The sequence below is a fragment of the Protopterus annectens genome, chromosome 3.part0, assembly GCF_019279795.1.
Source record: "Protopterus annectens isolate FY-2018-M chromosome 3.part0, PAN1.0, whole genome shotgun sequence".
Classification (NCBI taxonomy): domain Eukaryota; kingdom Metazoa; phylum Chordata; order Ceratodontiformes; family Protopteridae; genus Protopterus; species Protopterus annectens.
The window spans coordinates 1,886,786,413-1,886,809,921 of NC_056731.1; the positions used below are offsets into that span (position 1 = coordinate 1,886,786,413).

The 23,509-nt window shown below is 43.6% G+C and overlaps 1 protein-coding gene across 1 annotated transcript in view; it reads left to right on the forward strand.

The window, feature by feature from the left end:
• The window catches only part of CASD1 (CAS1 domain containing 1), a 1,910,820-nt gene that overhangs the window by 592,702 nt on the left and 1,294,609 nt on the right, over positions 1-23,509 (forward strand). Inside the window, exon 6 of the mRNA XM_044065969.1 lies at positions 14,185-14,229. Coding sequence (XP_043921904.1) covers positions 14,185-14,229 — 45 coding nt within the window. The remainder of the gene's footprint in view (positions 1-14,184; positions 14,230-23,509) is intronic.

The window sequence follows — 23,509 nt, forward strand, 5'->3', positions numbered from 1 at the left end:
ACAGTGAATACACTCAAACATCTACTTTTATGGTAAGTGCACACAACTGTACTTTTCTGTCTTTGAACGAGCTTTGTCCACTTCTCTAAAAGTCTGTACTTGGAAAACTTCTATTTTTGGCCCTCACCTCTGTTAGGAGGGTATCTGAGCTACAAGCTCTTATGGCTATTCCACATTTCTTTATTTTTCACAAAAACAGGATGAATCTCAGGGATAACTGATCCTTCATGCTTAAGGTAGTGAACAGGCTGTCTCTCAATCAAGTCATTCATCCTCCCACCTTCTTTCCCAGTCCCCAAAACAGAGGGGAAAGGATCTTAACATTTTCTGGACATTCACAGGCAACTCAGATTTTACCTGGATAAAACTAAGTCCCTCAGAAAGACTGACCAGCTGTTTGTATCCTTATGTCCCATAAGCTGGTACAGCCAGTCTCCACACAAGCTATTGCAGCCTGGATTTCAAAGGTTATTTCTTTCTGCTACTCACATCATGGAAAGACCTTGGCTTCCTGCTCTAAAGCACATTCCACTAGGGCAGCCACATCCTCAGGAGCTTTCCAAAAAGGAATAGAATCCAGGTCCATTTTGGAGGTGGCCACTTGGTCCTCTGTTTACACTTTTACCAAACACTAAAAAATTGATGCTTTCTTTAGGTCCAAGGCAGCCTTTTCTAGGTCAGTCCTGTCTGGACTGCTGGACAGCTCTTCGTCTCAATAAACAACCATCCTTCCTTTCTCCTTCAGCCTTGAAAAGTCACCCATATGTCAGGAATACAGCAGTGATTTCAGTCAGGACATACTATATTTGTGCAAGAGTATCACTGTTGCAATATTCCATCCCACCCTCCATCCCCTCTTCCATATCTCACTTCCATAACCTTTGTTCTCTTACATGGGTACGGGGGAAGTTTTCTTACCAATTTGAGCTACACCACTCCTAGCTGATGAGTCTGCTCTATCAGTATTCTTCAGGCTGCTGGCTTGGAGATAGTCTGAGGATCCACACTCATACATCCATCTTTATACCCCAGTGCATATAAGGTTAACATACGACCTAGGGAAGGTAAAGCTATGATACCCTGTCCAGACAACCCACATGTCAGGAATACTGCAACAGTGATCAGTTGGACATCTACTGTTATGGAAAGCTCTTACACAACTGTACCTTCTCTCTGCCACTCTTCATGAAGTCTCTAACAGTTTTAATGCTATTTTAACTTTTATCTCTGTTTTGTGGTGGCCTACACTGACCGTGGTCATGGTCTAGCACAAGACTATAGCTTAAAAGTGCTTAGGGGTGGTTAACAAAAGCATCTTTTTGACATAAGAATGATGCTTAACAAGCTTGTCTTTTTCTTGATTTCGGTGTGTAATCACTGTGCTCCAAGTACTTCACAGAACTTATTGTTGATTATTATAAACAGCTGATGAGACTCATTTTGTAATACCTTGCAGTGTTTGAGGCCTTACCTAGTACTGAAATTGAATTTGTTATAAGACCAGCTGTGGCTTAGAAGCAAGACTTCTGCCTCACAGCTCCAGGGTTTAAGGTTCAATTTGGACCTCTCTTCACTTTATCTATGAACCTATACTCGATAGAATCACTGGAAACTAATTTGGGGTGGCACGATGCCAGGGTAATCCTATGGGCTAGGCTTGTAAAGGCTCCAGGGACATTAGCCTAGTACACACTTATGAACATATGAACCTATGTTAAGAAGAAAACTTGATCTCTTAGGTTTATTAATGTTTATCATCACGAATAAGTATGGCTTCAGTCTTATGGGAATATGACTGATTTGTGGTCTGGTTTATCTAAGGAAGAAGTTACATCTAGTAAGAAACAAAGCTGCCCTATGCTGGTAAAGACTAAGTCCAGGATTTTATCATCCCTGGTTTGAGTGCAGACTAACCTCATACAAAGAGTTTGTACTGATGAAGTCCAGAAATTTCTGGGCATACATGTTTGAGGATGTACAACTTTTGCAGGTGATCATTGGGGTAGCTGAAATCACATAGCAGAATGTTGTTTGTCTTAACGCATAGGCACTCCATGCTGTTTAGGAAAGAGGTGTTGGCTGAAGTGGGGCATAGAGGGGAGGGGGTCCTGTAATTATCTATGATAATGTGTTTTTAATACCTTTATTGAATTTTCACTTAAGACATAGGCAAACATTCATTTATATAAAAATAAACCATATTAAGATATTCTTATGATCAATCCAGTATTATGTAAATCGCTCAATTCCTGCCTTCCCTTAAGTCTCTCTCCTCCTCAGAAACATTATTCTGCATATATTATTCACAATTTCCATTTTTCTGTGTAATGTGCCCCTACCCATAAAGATCCCACTTCCAGTTCTTTTATCTCTGTTACAGTATTAAATGCTTCAGATACAGTTGGCTTAGACTTGGTTTTCCATTTTCTAGTAATTGTGTTTTGGCAGTCACCAGAATTAAACTTAGAAAGGCCTTACTATGTCTGGGCAACTCAGATCTTATATCCCAACTCAAAAAATAATTTCATTAGTTGCATCCATTTGCTCACCAAATATTTCCAGCAGAGTACTTCTGTAGGGAATTTTTGAAGTCTGCCAGCTCATCATACTCCCAAAACATATATTCCCATTTAACACTTTCTTCCCTGTCACACCTCCAACATTTGCATCTACCTGAGGAAAAATTCTCTGGAGTCTGTTTATAGTATAAATATACCTATATAATAAAAGTCTTTTTTATAGTAAGTTAGACATGGAGAAGAGCCAGATCATTATTGTGTAATGAGTCTGTTGGCAAAATGGCTTTTTAAGAATATGGAGTCACTGCTTCCTTTAGTGCCATCATCTAGTGAGATGGGCCTGAACATGTGGTACACATTAAAACCCTGCACTGATGGAGTGATGTTCATCGTGCATACAGCTGCAGTCATACCAGATGGGTTCTTCTGCCATCAGGCGGGTCCTCGGTTGGCCGAATTCCAAAGTCTAGGTCCGGCGTCGGTTGTCGTCGCTTCTTCCCTGACGTCAGTGTGGCAGGGGTATAAAAGAACCAGCCGACGCCATCTTCTCCAGTCTTTCTTGCCGCGCGGTGCCCGAAGCAGAAGCAGTTCGCAAGTGCCGGTCAGCCAGCTCCTGAAATTACGAAAATTTTGCAACCGAAGTCTTCTTGAAAGCTAAGTACCCCATTGGGGAAACTTTTCTTGCCTCAGACCAATGTCAGACAAAGTTAATAATTGTATTTCATGTGGGAAGCAAATACCGCATAAGGATTTTCATTCCCTCTGCATTCCTTGCTTAGGCCCAGACCACGACGTCTCGGTCTGTCGTTTTTGTGCTACTTTCAACAAGCGCACCATTAAGCGTCGAGCGGAGTTCGCCCAGCACTATTTTGGCAAAAAATTTAACTACATTATGTCGTCGGATACTCCGACTCCAGTTTTGTCTAAAAAACGCAAAGATAAGGACCGACACGAGGTCCGTGGCCTCTACCGACACCACGCCAAAGCCGACTACAGGTGGTCCGGTTCTCAGCGAGGCGCCTACGCAGCCCCTGCCTACCGACGACACTTCATTGGCGGTGTCTACTGTGCCCGAGGTCGCAGGCTCCTCGGCCCACACCCCGACTACAGATACCGAAGCCACTCTTGGTGGTGAAACTCAAAATGTAGACAGGTCTGCCTACTCTCAAGGTGTCTTCAGACCTTCATCTTCTTTTTCCATCAAGGCTTTCACTAAGTCTAAAGCAGCCATGCATTCTAAGAGACCAGCTACACAGGGCCCTTCTCCAGGTCCCATGCCTAAAAAACAGATGCTTAAAATGGCTGAGGATTTAATTACTCTTATCAGGGGTTCTCAACCCCCCCCCCGGACAAAAGGACCAGAGTGGAGGAAGAATCCCCCTCCTCAGACCAGGCCTCCATTATTTCAGAGCTCCCTGATGAACAGGAACATTCTTACTCCCCTTTTGAAGATTCTGATGCAGAGGAGTCCATTCCCTCTGTCTCCCCCCCAGAGGATTACTCATTTGGGGAAACCTTGCATACCTTGAGGGAACACTTCCACTGGGAAGGCCAAGAGTACTCAGACTCCAAGAAAAGGCTTAGGGATTTTCTCTTGCTACCTCAGCACAGGCCTCTGGCTATACCTCCTGTCTTAGACATACTAGATGATGTGTATTCGGAGGCCTGCCTTAACCCAGACTCTTTACCTCCAGCTCCAGTCAAACCTGACAGGTACTACCGGGTTCCTGACTCGCACCAATTTTTATACAAAAGCCATGCGGCTGACCGAGAAACTATATCACAGTGCCCCAAAGGGATTAAGGCCTCCACTGCTAAAAATCCATTACCTTCCGAGAGAGATTCCAGATCTTTAGAAAGGTGGGGAAAAAAGGTATACACCTCGGCCACCTTAACCATGAGGACATTAAACTGCCAGTTCCATATGTTAAAGTACCAACAGTTTCTGTTATCACAGTTGAGAAGCAAAATGTCACAACCTGAACAACCAGACTTGAAGGAGTTGCAGGATTTGATGCATAGTGCAGAACAAGTGGGTAAACATACCTTGCAATGTGGTTTTGATGCCCTAGAGGCTTCATGTAGAGCTGCTGTTACAGGATCAGTCATACGTAGACATGCCTGGCTCAAGGAGCAAACCTTACCAGATCATGTCAAAGCTAAATTACTAGATGCCCCTCTACAAAAGGATGTATTATTTGGTGTTAAAGCTGAGGAGGTATTAAAGAAAATGGAGGAAAAGGCTAAATCAATGCAAACAGTGAAAGATTTTCTTCAGGTACACCCTCCACGTTTCAGTAGAAATTGGCCTTCCAAAAATTGATCCTTTCCAGCCACGGACAGACCCCAAAGAGGTAGATACAGGCGCCCGAGGGGCAGAGGGCAATCTCAAGGATCGTTTAGAGGCAGACAATGGCACGCTCCTACACAAATAGGTGGTGAGGATAGTTCGCAGCCATTCAGAAAGCAAACCCAATGACTTTCCCCTTTGCATGCCAAGCAAGGCTCAAATGGCAGCACCCTTAGGCAGAAAACTGGCATTATTTTTGAAAAATTGGCATATTGTCACAAAAGACAAATGGATCCTGGACATTATAAACAGAGGCTACAGATTCCATTTTCACACCCTTCCAAAAATGAGAGGCATGCCAAACCTGCCACACAATCAAAGGGCAGAGGCACAAAGACAAATTTCAGATCTCATGGACATGAAAGCTATTCAAGAGGTACCTACTCAAGAACAAGGTCAAGGTTTTTATTCCAGACTATTCCTGGTACCAAGGAAGGGAAAAGATTGGAGACCTATTTTGGACCTATCCATCCTAAACACATTCTTACTCGTACCAAAATTCAAGATGCTCACATTACAGCAGCTTCTTCCCATGCTGGGCAAGGAGTCTTGGCTGGTGACATTGGACCTCAAGGAGGCATACCTGCATGTCCCAGTCAGACAAAATTGCAGAAGATACCTCAGATTTCTTGCAGGTTCAACCCATTATCAATTCTCTGCATTGCCCTTTGGCTTATCTACTGCACCCAGAGTATTCACGAAATGCCTGGCATCAGTAATTGCCTACTGCAGACTTCAAGGGATACAAATATACCCATACTTGGACGATTGCCTGATCCAAGCGGACAGCAAGCACATACTTCTGAAACATCTGGCTTATGTGACACGGTTACTGCTTTCTCTGGGATATACCATCAACAAGGAGAAATCAAGACTAACACCATCTCAGAAAATAACCTTCCTGGGTGCCAACTTGGACACAAACACCCAGATGGCTTATCTTACCCCAGAAAAACAAGGGCAACTATATCAGTACTTCAAAACACTAGCAAAAAGTACCAGGCTTACTGCAAGGAAAATCCTGTAGGCTCTGGGATTCATGGCATCTTGCATACTACTAATCCCATGTGCAAAGCTGCATATGAGGAAACTTCAATGGTACCTGAAAAACCTATGGTCTCAACACAGTCACAGTTTGGAAGCAATTATACCAATAATTCCATGTTTGCAAAAGGAATTTCTGTGATGGGCCCAAGCATGTCAAGTAAACACAGGCCTTCCATTCTGCAAGCCTCAAGCAAAACAAGTCATAACCACAGACGCCTCAGATTACGCCTGGGGGGCGCACATGAAGGACAGGTGCATTCAGGGCAGATGGTCCCAAAAGGAAAAGCACCTTCACATCAATCAAAAAGAAATGCTAGCAGTGATAAATGCAATTACAGCTTTCAAGGACTTCCTGCATCCAGGACAATTACTGATAAGAACAGATAACACCACAGTAATGTGGTACATAAACAAACAAGGAGGAACACATTCATACCCCTTGTGCAGACTAGCCATGACTCTTTGGAACTTGGCTCTGGAAAGACAAATTGAACTTCAAGCACAGTACTTGCCAGGACTGGAAAACACACTGGCAGACACTCTAAGCAGAAATATGACACATCCACACGAATGGAAGTTACATCCTCAGGTGTTTACAGAGATAATCCAAGCGTGGGGGAGGCCAGACATAGATCTTTTTGCCTCCCACAGGAACCATCAACTGAAAAGTTTTGTTCAAGGACCTTTCATCCAAAGGCCTGGAAAGTGGACGCCTTTCATTCAGTTGGACAGCATGGACAGTTTATGCATTCCCACCTCTGCCCCTTCTGCCCAAGGTGCTTTTGAAAGCAAGAACAGACAAACCGAGGATGATACTGATTGCTCCAGATTGGCCAAGGCAACACTGGTATCCACTCCTGAGGAGCCTAACACATACTCCTCCCTGGTCCCTGCCTCTAATGCCTCTCCTACTGACTCAGAACAGCTACAAAACTCTTCACAGTCAGCTGAAAACACTCAACCTCACTGCATGGAAAATTCCTTGACACCACAACAGTCCCTACTCTCCAAGGAGGTGCAGGATGTCATTTTGGAGGCCAGAAGACCATCTACTAGAAAAGCTTACTCTGCAAAATGGAAGCGGTTTTGCTGTTGGAATGAGAAAAGAGGCCAGGACCCTAGAAAATTGAACTTGCCTCAGGTTTTACAGTACCTAGCTGAACTGCTGAACAGTGGACTTTCATTTTCTTCCATAAAAATACATGCCTCAGCCATTTCTGCAGAATTCAGCACGGATCCTCCTTTATTCTCTCACCCACTCTTACGACAGTTCCTCAGAGGGCTAAGAATATAAGACCTCCAAGGAAGCAACCAGTACCAGCCTGGGACCTTAATTACATACTAGAAAAATTAACATTGCCTCCCTTTGAACCTGCTGCCTCAACAGATCTGCAACATTTGTCCTGGAAAACAGCTTTCCTTCTGGCCATCACTTCAGCTCGTAGGGTTTCTGAACTACAGGCCCTCATGGTGGTGCAGCCCTTCCTCATCTTCCATCAGGACAGGGTTTCCTTCGCACCAACCCATCTTTTATGCCAAAGTGGTATCCAGGGTAGCCTTAAATCAAGCCATACACCTACCTACCTTTTATCCTAACCCTGAAAACAAAGGGGAGAGGCTGCTTCACACTTTAGACATCCATAGGCAGCTACGTTATTATTTGGACAGAACAAAGTCCTTCAGGAAATCAGAACAACTTTTTGTGTCCTATGCCGTAGGGGCTCAAGGGAAACAATTACCAAACAGACCATTTCCAAGTGGATTGGCCACTGCATACGGTTTTGTTATTCCTATCATGGGAAATCTGTCCCTACTGGTATCAGATCTCACTCCACCAGGGCCACAGCCACCTCTACAGCCTTCCTCAGAGGCGTTCCTACTAAGGATATTTTGGAGGCAGCCACTTGGAGTTCTGTACGTACCTTCACAAAACACTACCACCTACCCTTATATTCCAGAACAAGAGCAGGCTTTGCCACTGCTGTTTTGCAGGGCATTCTGGCTCAACCCAGTTCCTCATAGTACCTACCACCCTATGCATAGCTTTGGAACTCTACCCATCTGTGATTACTGCAGCTGTATGCACAATGAACATAGTACAGTTTTGTACCTACCATAAATGTAGATGTTCGAGTGCTAATACAGCTGCAGTACAGGTTTCCCTCCCTCCTTCCCCACTTGGTAAAGGCATGGGGCCTTACAACCTCTTCATACCACCTGACTGGGTTATCCTGCTATGTTTTATTTGCTTGCTTACACTGATTTTGCATTACATTGCATTGCCTGCATATGTAGATAAGCCTTATTTATGTATTGCCTTCCTTTTGGGGGCACCTGACATCTGGGGCAAGAAAGACTGAAGAACATGGCGTCGGCTGTGTCTTATATACTCTGGCCTTACTGACGTCAGAAGAGTAAGCGACGAAAACCGACGCCGGACCAAGACTTTGGAATTCGGCCGACCGAGGGACCGCCTGACGGCTGAAAACCCATCTGTGATTACTGCAGCTGTATTAGCACTCGAACATCTACATTTATGGTAGGTACAAAACTGTACTTTCTCCGGTTTTCGGCGAGGCGCCTTCACAGCCCTTGACGACCGCTTCTATAGAACCACAGGCTGCCTCCGACTCCCAGGTGGAGATGGCTGGGCCTCCGGATAATCAAGATTTAGGGCCTACCGAAACTAACTTCAGAGGGATCCGGAGCAGCTGAACAGCCCTCAGCTTCAGAGGGTGTATTCAGACCTACTCAACTAACCATCAAATCTTCTGCCAAGTCTAAAACCCCTTTAAAAACAAAGAAGCAAGTTCAACATTCACCAGGACAGGCCTCCATGCCTAAGAAACAGATGCTCAAAATGGCCAAAGACTTATTTACTCTGATCAGGGTTCCCATCCCCCTCCTGGTAAAAGACCTAGACAGGATGCAGACTATGACTCATCTGACCAGGTTTCCATTTCTTCGGATTCCTCCTGAGATCAGGGATACTCTTTACCCCCCTATGAGGATTCTGATGCTGAAGAATCAATTCCTTCAGCCTCTCCTCCAGAGGACTACTCTTTTGGGGAAACTTTACATACCATGAGGGAGCATTTCCATTGGAAGGGCCAGGATTACTCAGAATCCAAGAAAAGGCTCAGAGATTTCCTTTTATTGCCTCAACACAGACCCCTTGCTATTCCGTCATTGTTAGACATTGTGGATGGTGTGTGCTCTGAATCCAGTTTAAATCCTGATTCTTTGCCTCCTGCTCCAGTCAAACCAGACAGATACTACAGAGTCCCTGACTCTCACAAATTTCTTTATAAAAGCCCTGGTGCTGACCCTGAAACTATTTCCCAGGGTCCCAAAGGGGTAAAGGCCTCTACAACTAAAAATCCAGTTCCCTCTGACAGGGATTCTAGAGCATTAGGCAGATTGGGGAAGAAAGTATACACATCTGCAACTTTAGCAATGAGGACCTTAAATTGCCAGTTTCACATGCTTAAATATCAGCAATATGTAATGTCTCAATTAAAACAAAAAATGCTTCCAAATTCAGATCTTCCTGACTGTAAGGAATGCAGGATTTATTGCATGCAGCAGAACAAGTGGGGAAAATACTTTGCAATGTGGTTTTGATTCATTAGAGGCTTCTTGTAGAGCAGCAGTTACAGGGTCTGTCATTCGAAGGCATGCTTGGTTAAAAGAACAAAGTTTACCTGATCATGTTAAAGCAAAATTATTGGATGCACCTTTGCAGCAGGATGTTTTATTTGGAGTTAAGGCAGAAGAGGTATTAAAGAAAATGGAGGATAAGGCAAAATCTATGCAAATGGTGAAGGATTTCTTACAGGTTCAGCCTCCTCGATTTAGCAGAAATTGGCCAACAGAAAATTGGTCCTTTCCAGTTACAGACAGACCTCAAAGGGGCAGATACAGACGTCAGAGGCAGAGGTCAGCCACAAGGTTCTTACAGGCCTCGACAATGGGGTGCATCAACCCAGAAAGGAGGGGAAGACAGGCCACAACCTTATAGGAAACAGTCCCAATGACTTCCCCCTTCAGCTGCCAAGCACTTCTCTCTTGGCAGCCCCCTTGGGGGGAAAACTAGCACATTTTCTCACAATTGGCATATGATCACCCAAGACAAATGGGTTCTAAATATTGTATCTCAAGGTTACAGGTTCCACTTTCACACTTTGCCAAGGCTAAAAGGAATGCCAAACCTGCCACCAAATCAATGAGCAGAGGCTCAAAAACAAATTACAGCATGACATGAGAGCTATTCAGAAGGTACCAACACAGGAGCAAGGACAAGGATTTTACTCAAGACTCTTTCTGGTTCCCAGAAATGACAAAGCCTGGAGGCCCATTCTGGATCTTTCTTCTCTAAATAAGTACCTGGATGTTCCAAAATTCAAAATGTTGACACTGCAACAGCAGCTTCCCATGCTGGGCAAGAAGGCTTGGCTCGTAACGTTGGATCTCAAGGAGGTATACCTGCATGTCCCTGTCAGACAAAATTTCAGAAGATACCTCAGATTCTTAGCAGGTTCAACGCATTACCAATTCTCTGCACTGGCCTTTGGCTTATCTACTGCGCCCAGGGTCTTCACAAAATGCCTGTCACCAGTAATTGCATTTTGCAGACAAAAGGGGATTCAAATATACCCATACTTGGACGACTGCCTTATTCAAGCAGAAAGCAAGGACATTCTTCTAAAGCATCTGGCATTTGTAAAAAGCTTGCTAATTTGCCTAGGGTACACAGTAAACGAAAAGAAGTCAAAACTAGTTCCCTCACAAGAGATAATATTCCTGAGTGCCAGCTTAAGTACAACGGCCCAGATGGCTTATCTCACGCCAGACAAACAAGGACAACTGACTCACTACTTTCAATTGATGGCAACAAAAACCCAACTCCCTGCAAGAAAAATTCTTCAGGCCTTTGGGTTCATGGCATCTTACATACTACTAATTCCATATGCCAGACTGCATATGAGGAAATTACAATGGTACCTAAAGAATGTTTGGTCTCAACACTTTCACAGTCTGGAAACAGTGATACCACTTATTCCTTGCCTACAACAAGAGTTTTGATGGTGGGCACAGGCATGTCACCTAAACAAGGGACAGCCTTTCACTTAGCCCTCAGCCAGTCAGACACTAACAACAGATGCTTCGGATTACGCCTGGGGAGCACACATGGCAGGAAAATGTATTCAGGGCAAGTGGACCACAGAACAAAGGCATCTTCACATCAATCAAAAAGAGATGCTAGCTGTACAAAATGCCCTAACAGCCTTCAAGGACCTTTTACATCCAGGACAACTACTACTAAAGACAGACAACACCACAGTTATGTGATACATAAACAAGCAAGGGGGCACTCATTCATACCCCCTCTGCAGGCAAGCCATGACCTTGTGGAATACAGCTCTAACCTTTCAAGTTAATCTGCAAGCACAATTCCTGACAGGAGAGAAAATACTCTGGCAGACGACTTAAGCAGAAACATCATGGATCCACACGAGTGGAAGTTAAATCCACAAATATTCAACATGATAGCACAAAAATGGTGGAGGCCAGACATAGATCTGTTTGCCTCCCCACTGAATTGCCAGCTACAGAAATTCTGCTCAAGGACTTACCACACACAAGCATGGAAAGTGGATGCTCTCTCATTCAGCTGGAAAAACCTACAACTATATGCTTTCCCACCTCTGCCTCTCCTTTCAGAGGTACTCCTAAAAGCCAGACAAGAAAAGCCAAAAATGATCCTGATTGCCCCAGACTGGCCACGCCAGCACTGGTACCCAATCTTAAAGAACTTAGCTCAGGGCCCACCATGGATTTTACCTCAAGTTCCGCATCTTCTGACTCAGCAAAACAATCAGATATTTCACAGCCAGCTCAAAACATTAAACCTGGCTGCATGGCAGATTACTTAATAAAACCGACTACTCCTCTCACTAAAGCTGTGATGGATGTAATTTTGGAGGCCAGGAGGCCTAGCACCAGGAAATCCTACTCAGAAAAGTGGAAGAGATTCTGTGCCTGGAACCAGGCTCAAGGCCTTCACCCTCTTGTCCCCAACATTCCTTAGATACTACAATATTTGACTGAGATGCTGGACAAAGGCCTATCATTTTCATCCATTAAAATCCACGCCTCTGCCATCTCTGCTCATTACAACACAGATCCACCAATTTTCTCGCATCCTTTACTGAAACAGTACCTCAGAGGGGCTAAAAACATAAGACTGCCCTGTAGAGCTCCAACTCCAACTTGGGACCTCAACTATGTCTTGGAGAAATTAACTTTACCACCTTTCGAACCAGCAAATTCAGCAGAATTAAAATATGTCTCATGGAAAACTGCTCTGCTCTTGGCAATAACTTCAGCACGAAAAGTTTCAGAGTTGCAGGCGCTAATGGCAGTGGAGCCTTTCATCGTTTTTCATCAAGACAGGGTGTCTTTAAGAACAAACCCTACTTTTATGCCAAAGGTGGTATCATGTGTGGCCCTAAACCAAACTATTCATTTGCCAACATTCTATCCAAATCCCCAGAATAAAGGGGAGAGACTTCTGCATACTTTGGACATAACACAGACAGCTACGCTACTATTTGGACAAAACAAAAGCCTTCAGAAAAACTGAACAACTGTTTGTAGCATATGCTGCAGGATCACAGGGGAAAGATATTTCAAAACAAACCATTTCCAAATGGATAGGGCACTGTATATGTTTCTGCTACACACAACATGGAAAAACTGTGCCTAGCAACATCAGGTCTCATTCCACCAGAGCTACAGCCACCTCAACTGCCTACCTCAGAGGAGTACCTACCAAGGATATTTTGGAAGCAGCAACTTGGAGTTCAGTGCATACCTTTACCAAGCATTACCACCTGCCTCTTTATTCAAAATCCAGAGCTGGCTTCGCCACTGCAGTGTTGCAGGGCCTTATAGCCACACCGAATGCCTTTTAGCTCCAGCCTCCCAACCTCAGCTTTGGGATTCTACCCAAGTGTAATGACTGCAGCAGTGAAACACGATGAACATAGTACAGTTTTGTACCTACCATAAATGTAGATGTTCGAGTGTCTTCACTGCTGCAGTCCAGGTTACCCGCCCTCCATCCCCACAATTTTCCCTGGGACTTATCTGTACCTCACTACCTATACAACCTATTTGGTGTATTTGCTTGTAATTGAAAGAATGTTTTCATTTTTTTTTTTATGTAGTTGTTATTAGTAATGTATATTGCCTACCTATTTGGGGGCACCTGACATCTGGGGCAAGAAAAATTGAATAAAATGGCGTCGGCTGCATCTTATATACCCCTGGCGCACTGACGTCAGGGAAGAAGCGACAGCAACCGATGCCGGACCAAGACTTTGGAACTCTGTCCGACTGCGGGACCGCCTGACGGCAGGATAACCCAAGTGTAATGACTGCAGCAGTGAAGACACTCGAACATCTACATTTATGGTAGGTACAAAACTGTACTTTTTAAACCCTGCATTTATGGATTGCTGTCATTGGTCTTAAACCCTGGACTGATGGAGTACTCTCATTGGTCCTGAACCCTGCAGTGATGGAGTGCTCTCATTGGTCCTTAACCTTGCACTGATGGACTGCTCTCAATGATTTTAAATCCTGCAGTGATGGATTGCTCTCATTGGTCTTAAACCCTGCACTGATGGATTGCTCCCATTAGTCTTAAACCCTTCACTGATGGAGTGCTCTCATTGGTCCTGAACCCTGCAGTGATGGATTGCTCTCATTGGTCTTAAACTCTGCACTGATGGAGTGCTCTCATTGGTCCTTAACCCTGCACTGATGGGATGCTCTCATTAATCTTAAACCCTGCACTAACAAGGTGCTCTCATAGGTCTTAAACCCTACACTGATGAGTGATGCCACTGGTCTTAAACACTGCACTGATGGGGTGCTCTCATTGGGCTTAAACCCTGCACTGATGGAGTGCTGTCATTGGTCTTAAACCCTTCACTGATGGAGTGCTCTCATTGGTCTTAAACCAGATCTGTGTGACAATGCATATATCTGTGTTTATGAGAGAATCATATAAAAGTTCTTTGTCAGAATAAGATGTGGTCTTTTGCAACTTAGTTTAACATCACCTGTCTGTTACAGTTATCTGTAGTAATTCAGCCTTGTTTGGCTTGTAGTTGCAAATCTATACTGATAGCAGGAAATAGTAGAAGGTTATACAGTTTACATAAGGTATTTATTAACACTGTGTTATTTTTATTTCAGGACAGTACTTCAAAACCTGACATAATTTTATTGGGAGCTGCATTGGTAAGATGAATATTTTTCTTAATTTATTGTTGAGATTGTGCAAGTTAGAATATGCTGCGATCAGAAAAAGAGCAAGATACTACATGTGCAGATTTGTGATTACAGCATTATATTTACAGACTGGAGCATAGTGCTCTGCACATTCTGGGATGTTAAACCAGATTTTCATAGGTAGTTACTATACATGCAGTCCAGGAGATCAATGAGGAACCTAGCTTAATTTCCCATTTGCCTTAAATCACTGACTGGTTAAGTAACTTCCTCAGAACCATACAGTAAACATTTGGAAGCTGAAGGAATCAAACCATGGACTACAGGAAGCAGCTGTTAGCAGCTTATAACCCTAATCATCCCAGCTGACTGATAGACAAGGCAAATTGATATCCTCAACCCTACAGTAATAAATGACAGAGCAAATGTAAAAACTCATGTTAAGAATAATTTATAACACTGCAACAAAATGCATATGGCTAATTATCTTTTAGCCAGATATACTGTTAATAAAGATAATTGGTTAACTATACAAGTGTGGAGAGAATTTATTAATAATAAAATAATACAAATCCCTTGCCAAAGATAGTAGATTTTTTTCTGCATTAATACTGTTGAGACAAAAAAAAAAATCTTATGTGTCACTAATGTATAAGATTTTAAGTGCTGATTTCTTACCCTTTGATTCATCCTATTGGGATTATTCAACAAAAGTTAATAAGGAATTATTTTCAATAGATAATAAAAAATGATCAGTAAATCCACAAACGGCACTCATAGCAAGAGAAGCCTTCTCTTGCTGTGAGTGCCGTTTGTGGATTTACTGACAAGTTTTGGTTGGCTCCTTGTCTCCGTATATTTTTGATAATTAAAATCGGAGCAACCGACTACCGGTGTGCATAAAAAACGCAAGGATAATGACCGGCAGACTAGATCCAAGCCAGACTCCGAGGCCTCGGCTGGCCCGGTGGCCGGTTCTCCGGTTTTCAGTGAGGCACCTACGCAGCCCCTGGCTACCGCTGAATTGCATCCCCAGACCGCATCAGATCCCCCAGCAGAGATTTCTAGGCAGATGCAGCCATTTTCCTTGGGCCCTTCCGACGACATTGCAGTAGGGGAAGCCGGTGCTGCAGAAACACCTTCGGTTTCTGAAGGTGTCTTCAGACCGACTACCCTCGCCATAAAATCTTATGCTAAGCTTAAGACTCCTCTAAAACCAAAAAAGCCTACACTTCAGTCTCCAGGTCAAGGCCCTATGCTTAAGAAACAGATGCTTAAGATGGCTGAAGATTTGATTTCTTTGATGAGGGGGTTCCCACCCCCCCCGACCCCCCGACAAAAGGAGGATTATGCCTCCTCTGATCAGGTGTCTGTTTCCTCAGGCTCCTCTGAGGAACAGGATTACTCCTTTCCCCCTTATGAAGATTCTGATGCTGAGGACTCCATTCTCTCAGCTTCTCCCCCTGAAGACTACTCCTTTGGGGAAACCTTACACACCATGAGGGAACATTTCCACTGGGAAGGTCAGGACTACTCTGACTGAAAGAAAAGGCTCCGAGAGTTTCTTTTACTCCCCCAGCACAGACCACTTGCTATCCCCCCAGTTTTGGACATAGTGGATGATGTCTTCTTAGAATCTAGTCTAAATCCAGATTCTCTGTCTCCTGCTCCAGCCAAACCAGATAGATACTATAGAGTGCCTGACTCTCACAAATTCCTTTACAAAAGCCCTGCTGCTGATCCAGAGACAATCTCCCAGGGTCCCAAAGGGGCTAAGGCTTCTATGGCTAAAAATCCTGTACCCTCAGAAAGGGACTCCAGAGCACTAGATAGGTGGAGGAAGAAGGTTTACACCTCAACTACTCTAGCTATGAGAGCACTAAATTGTCAATTTCACATGCTTAAATACCAGCAATTCCTAATGTCTCAAATAAAACAAAAGATGGGCATGCACCTTCAGCAGTCTGAATTCAAGGAAATGCAAGATCTGCTGCATGCAGCTGAACAGGTGGGCAAACATACTTTACAATGTGGTTTTGATGCCTTGGAAGCTTCCTCTAGAGCAGCTGTTACTGGGTCTGTTATACGTAGGCATGCTTGGTTAAAGGAACAATCTCTGCCTGATCATGTTAAAGCAAAGTTACTGGATGCACCCTTACAGCAGGATGTTTTATTTGGGGTTAAAGCAGAGGAGGTTTTAAAGAAAATGGAGGATAAGGCAAAATCTATGCAAACGGTCAAAGATTTCTTACAGGTACAGCCCCCACGCTTCAGCAGAAATTGGCCAACAAACAATTGGTCCTTTCCAGCTTCTGACAGACCACAGAGGGGTAAATACAGGCACCCAAGGGCAGAGGACAAGCACAAATCCCTTACAAACCTCGCCAATGGGGCACTACAACACAGAAGGGAGGAGAAGACAGGTCCCAAATCACTAGAAGGCAAACACAATGACTCCACCTCAAACTGCCAAGCAAAACCCTCTTGGCAGCTCCCTTGGGAGGAAAATTAGCACTTTTTGTAGACAACTGGCGCATCGTCACAAAGGACAAATGGGTCCTAGACATTAGCTCACACGGATACAGATTCCATTTCCACACCTTGCCAAGTATAAAAGGAATGCCAAACCTGCCACAAAATCAATGGGCAAAGGCACAAAAACAAATTACAGCTCTCATGGACATGAGAGCCATTCAACTGGTACCTACACAGGAGCAAGGCCAAGGATTTTACTCAAGGCTCTTTCTAGTCCCCAGAAAGGACAATGCTTGGAGACCCATTCTGGACCTTTCAATCTTAAACACCTTCTTGCAAGTACCCAAATTCAAGATGCTAACACTACAGCAGCTTCTTCCCATGTTGGGCAAGAAAGCTTGGCTAGTAACGTTGGACCTCAAGGAGGCATACCTGCATGTCCTTATCAGACAAAATTGCAGAAGATACCTCTGTTTCATTGTAGGTTCAACCCATTACCAATTCTCTGCACTGCCCTTTGGCTTATCTACTGCGCCCAGGGTCTTCACAAAATGCCTGGCACCAGTAATTGCATACTGCAGACAGAGAGGAATTCAAATATACCCATACCTGGACGACTGTCTCATCCAAGCAGAAAGCAAGGACATTCTCTTACAACACCTGGCTTTTGTAAGACATCTTCTAAGTTGCCTAGGGTACACAGTAAACGAAAAGAAATCAAAACTAGTGCCCTCACAAATTATGACATTCCTGGGTGCCAGCTTGAATACAGCGGCCCAGATGGCTTATGTGACGCCAGACAAACAACTACAATTAGCTCAATACTTCTGAGCAATGGCAACAAAGACCCAACTCCCTGCAAGAAAAATTCTGCAGGCCTTGGGCTTCATGGCATCTTGCATTACTACTAATACCATTTGCGAAACTGCATATGAGGAAATTACAATGGTACCTAAAAAGTGTATGGACTCAACACAGCCACAGCTTGGAAACAATGATAAATCTCATTCCCTGCCTTCAACAGGAGTTTCTATGGTGGTCACAGGCTTGTCACCTAAATAAGGGTCAGCCTTTCACCCTACCCCCAGCCAGGCAAACTATGACAACAGATGCATCGGACTATGCCTGGGGGGCACACATGGCAGGACAGTGCGTTCAAGGCTTATGGACAGCAGATCAAAGGAATCTGCACATCAATCAAAAAGAAATGCTAGCTATACAAAATGCTCTGACAGCCTTCAAGGACCTCTTGCATCCAGGACAGCTTATCATAAGGACAGACAACACCACAGTAATGTGGTACATAAACAAACAAGGGGGTACACACTCCTACCCTCTATGCAGGCAAGCAATGACCTTGTGGAACACAGCACTGGCTTACCAAGTTCAATTACAAGCTCAATTCCTGCCAGGAAAAAAGAACACATTGGCAGACGACCTAAGCAGAAACATCATGGATCCCCACGAGTGGAAACTGGATCCACAAGTATTCGCAATGATAACTCAAAAATGGGGGCTCCCAGACATAGACCTGTTTTCCAGCCCTCAATACTATCAGCTAGCAACGTTTTGCAGAAGGACTTTTCACCAGCAAGCTTGGAAAGTGGACACACTCTCATTCAGTTGGAAAATGCTAACAGTATATGCCTTTCCTCCACTACCCCTTCTCACAAAGGTGCTACTGAAAGTCAGGATGGAGAGACCCCGAATGATACTCATTGCTCCAGACTGGCCACACCAGCACTGGTACCCACTATTAAGGAATATGGCCCAGGGCCCATCATGGATCCTACCACAAGTTACCCACCTGCTCACACAGCAAGACAATCAGATTCTACACAGCCAGCTCAAAACCTTAAACTTGGCTGCATGGCAAATCACCTAAGCAACCAGCCAGCTCCTCTCTCACAAGCTGTTATGGAAGTTATTCCGGAGGCCAGGAGACCCAGCACCAGGAAAGCCTACTCAGACAAATGGAAAAGGTTTTGCGCCTGGAACCAAGCTAAAGGCCAAAATACCCATCAACCTGACATACCTCAGATTCTGCAATATCTAACTGAGATGTTACACAAAGGGCTTTCTTTTTCATCTATTAAAATCCACGCCTCAGCCATTTCTGCTCACTACAACACGGATCCTCCCTTATTTTCACATCCACTTTTAAGGCAGTTTCTCAGAGGGGCCAAGAACATTAGGCCTCCCAGGAGAGCACAACACCTACTTGGGACCTCAACTTTGTTCTGGAAAAACTCACGCTACCTCCTTTTGAACCAGCTTTCTCAGCTGACTTAAAGTTTATATCATGGAAGACTGCCCTGCTGCTAGCAATTACTTCAGCCAGAAGAGTCTCAGAGCTACAGGCACTCATGGCAGTAGAGCCTTTCCTCATTTTTCATCAAGACAGAGTTTCTCTATGAACTAACCCCTCCTTTATGCCTAAGGTGGTGTCCAGTGTGGCTCTAAATCAAACCATCCATTTACCCACCTTCTTTCCAAATCCACAGAACAAAGGAAAAAGACTCCTGCATTCCTTGGATATTCACAGGCAGCTATGTTACTACTTGGATAAAACTAAGGTTTTCAGAAAATCTGACCAGCTTTTTGTATCATATGCTACAGCATCACAAGGAAAGGCTATCTCAAAACAAACCATTTCCAAATGGTAGGACATTGCATACATTTTTGCTACACCCACCATGGAAAACCAGTTCCTGCTACCATAAGGCCCCACTCTACCAGGGCAGCAGCTACATCTACAGCCTTCCTCAGGGGGGTGCCAACCAAGGATATTCTGGAAGCTGCAACTTGGAGTTCAGTACACACCTTCACCAAACATTACCACTTACCACTTTACTCTAAGACTAGAGCTGGCTTCACCACTGCAGTTTTGCAGGACCTTCTAGCCTCCTCTAACCCTGTTTGACTCCACCGCCCATCCTTAGCTTTGGGATTCTACCCAAGTGTGATGACTGCAGCAGGGTAACACGATGAACATAGTACAGTTTTGTACCTGCCATAAATGTAGATGTTCGAGTGTGTACCCTGCTGCAGTCCAGGTTGCCCTCCCTCCATCCCCTCTAAACTAGCTGTACTTATCTCTGCCACTCTATTCTATACTACCTCTGGGGTGTATTTGCTTGTGCCTAAGGGTTTTGTTTTATTTTTTTCCCATATAGCTATATGTATATGTATTTATATATATATATATATATATATATATATATATCTATATACATATATATATATCTTCTGCCTACCTATTAGGGGCACCTGACATCTGGGGCAAGAAAAACTGAAGAAAATGGCGTCGGATGCCTCTGATATACCCCTGGCGCTCTGACGTCAGGGAAGAAGTGACAGCAACCGACGCCAGACCAAGACTTTGGAATTCGTGCCGACTGCGGGACTGCCTGACGGCAGGATAACCCAAGTGTGATGACTGCAGCAGGGTATACACTCGAACATCTACATTTATGGTAGGTACAAAACTGTACTTTTTCTTGTCATGAATTGTTAATTTATATTTCAAAATGTTTTGCTTGTAAAATCAAATAAAAAAGTTAAAAAAAAGAATAATTTATAACAGAGCCTCTAAGGTTAATTTCTGAGGTACAAAACCATTTTTTAAATGTTGAAAGTTGTTGTCTTTCTGCTTTTCCCGGTTATGGGTCGCCACAGCAGAACTTCGGTCCGCTAATGATTGGCAGTAGATTTTCACGAACGCCGAGGTGCCAGCTCGACGTTCAACCTTCAACGAAGGCACACCCATTTACGCATGTCTTTCGAATGCCCACCCAACCGCGGGGAAGACATGGCAGACTTCACACAGAAGGCACTCCCCGCACTCCAGCTGAGAATTGAATGGGAGAACCTCATGCTGTGAGGCAACAATGCTACCGCTACACCACCGCAGATATCTTTTTTTTAAATGTTGAAAGTAATTGTCAGAATTGTGAATGCCTTGTGCAGTTGTCTGCAATGAACATTGTTTTATTTTTAAAACAGAACACTTTATTTTCACAGTTCATAAATACAGTAGCATTAAACTTAAGAGACAAAGACTAGACGGAATCATACATCTTTTCAGTTTCCATATGGTCATCATAATTCACATTTCACTAAGATTATTCTTTTCTGTATTAAACCCCTTACTGGTATTATCCATATGTACTCTCTTGATATAACCTTTTAACTTCACTTCGCTTTGTTTAATTTCCAAAATCAAAAACTAGTCTAAACTGTTTATAGACATATACAACATCTCCACGCAACCCATTTTAACCCTACTCTAGGCAGAACTTTCATCCACTCCTTTTTCCCCTTGCTGTTGCTTGCCTTCTTCCTCACTGTTCATCAAGGATTTATGGTGAAGTAACTAGTCATTCCCATAATGCATTCAGTTCTTTGCTATCTTAACTCTGTCTCACCTTCACTCTGGATTCTCCCTTCTCTATGAGTAAACATGGGCTCCATTTTGCTCTGTGCCAACCCCCACCCCTTTACACATTTCATTTTCTTTGCAGGTAGAATACATTTATCTGTTTTTCAGACTTTCCTGAAATTTACATATTTTTGTAATTGCCTAGAAGCATTCTAGAGGTAGCAAGTTGGCCCTGTATCCATACATTTGCAAAGTACTACTAGGTGGATTCATAGGTTCATAGGTTAGTACTAAGCTAACTGCCCTTGCGAGCCATTTTAAGCCTAGCCAATTGTCCCTTGTGAGACTCAAACCCTGCACCTTGTGTTTGTAAGGCAAGCACCTTAACCATTAGGCCACCCTCCCAACACCTCATTTTCCAGGTCCAGAGCACACTTCGCTAGAAATGTTCTCCAGGGGCTGCTGGACGCTTATCCTTCATCCTGCCATGTTGGATAAAGCTGTGGTGTAATGTACCTATAGGCTGCTACAGCAGTCAGACTGATGAATGTGATATAGTTGTAGAGGTTGTACTTACCTATAACAATTGATGTTCGCATTATACACTGATGCAGTAGCAGCACCCACCCTCCATCCCCCTTCTTGCAAATATTTTTAGTGGGATATAAAGTTGGTTTATCTTGGGTAGTTCTGGGTGAGTTTCCCATATTTCTTTGAAGGGTAAGAAATTTGTGAAGATTTTTGGTCACTTTTGCTGTTATATAGCTTCCTGCAAAAAGGGCTGATCCTGTAAGTAGCCATAGTGACAGAGAGGGGATGAAGGCTTCTGGAAGCTGGATGGTTGCTTTAATGTGGCAAGATAACCCATAGGTTACTGCAGCAGTGTAGAATTCAACTGTCTCCTGTTGCAGATTAAGTGCAGTTTACACAACTGTACCTTTCCCTCCACCTATCTTTTGTAATGTGCTTATTTAAATGTTCACTCCATGCCATTTTTACCTTTGTACTGTACTGTTTCCAAAGTTGGTATTGCCTTATATACTGTTTTTATTAATCTCTTTTTTTATGGTGTGGCATTTCTTTTCTGGTCTCAGTTATAAAATCTATTTGTGGTTTAGCAAAATTATTTTCCAACCTCTGCATATCTTCATTGAGCTGTAATATTAGATCAGTATACGCAAGTTTATCCGAGTTCAATAAAGCAGAAGTTTGTCTAACTTCATCTCTTTTTATCATCTGCGCCTAAAGTTTGGTTCTTTGCTCTTTGTTTTCCAAATGCTCATTATTTTTTCTCCTGTGTCTTTGTTATTATAGTACAACCTTTTACTTATACCATCAGCCATACAGTACATAAACAGGCAAAGGAAAACACATTCTTGCCACCTTGGCAAGCTAGCCATGCAGTCTTTGGAACAGGCCCTGGAATGCATTTTGCTCCAGAAGGTAGTCTATGTAGCAGCTTAGGAGAACTCTGTGGCAGATCACTTAAACTGGATCACAATATGTAACCACTCGAGTGGTTGATAAACAGAACCACATTTTTAGACTACACAAGCAGAGGCAGTGTATCACAGATATATCTCTTTGCTTCTCCAGGCATCACGCTGCTGAGAAAAAATCTGTTCCAGAGCTCCAGACCAATGTGCTTGGACAGTGAATGCCTTATTCCTAGACTGGACCTATTTGTTTCTCTGTGATTTTTGTCTCATACCCCATGCTTTCCAGAGTTACAAAAGTTGAAGGAAGAGAGACCAGACTTGAACTTGATTGCCTCATTTTGGCCCAGACATTATTGGTTCTCCCCCATGATTTGTATGGCAGAGTCTCCTCTTGCCTCTGCATGTGAACCTCCTCATGCAGTGCATGGACTTCCTAATACACCTCAGTCTGTCCTTGCTCAGATTAGCAGCTTGGAAGACAAAGCTTTCTTTCCCTTCTGTCACTTTTTTTTTTTTTTTTTTTTGAGGGCAAGCTAAAATTCATGTGGAAACTCGAAGACCAAGTAACAAGGAAATCCTATCTAGCTAAACTGAAATGATACCCTCTCTGGTGTGAAAGAGGAACCAACACCCACAGCAAGCTGATTAGTGTATGTGCCACTGGTACTCCAGTATCTGTCTGAGCTCCTCCTTTCAAGCTTAGCCTGCACCCCTGCAAAGGTACATCTCTCAAATATTTCTGCATGTTTGCCTGTAGACTTCCCACTGAAATCCAGACCCTCAGTGCATCCGGAAGGGCGTAGTACACTTGAAGCCTCCAAGGAGGAGAGTGAGCCCGACATGAAATTTCAACTTTGTGTCTGAAAAACTGACCTTACCACCTTTTGGACTAGGTATTTTTATATTTGTAAAATTCCTTAGAAAATAAAATATTTTTCCTTCTAGCCATCACATTTGCTAGGAGAGTCTCTGAATTACAAACTCTTGTGTGCAG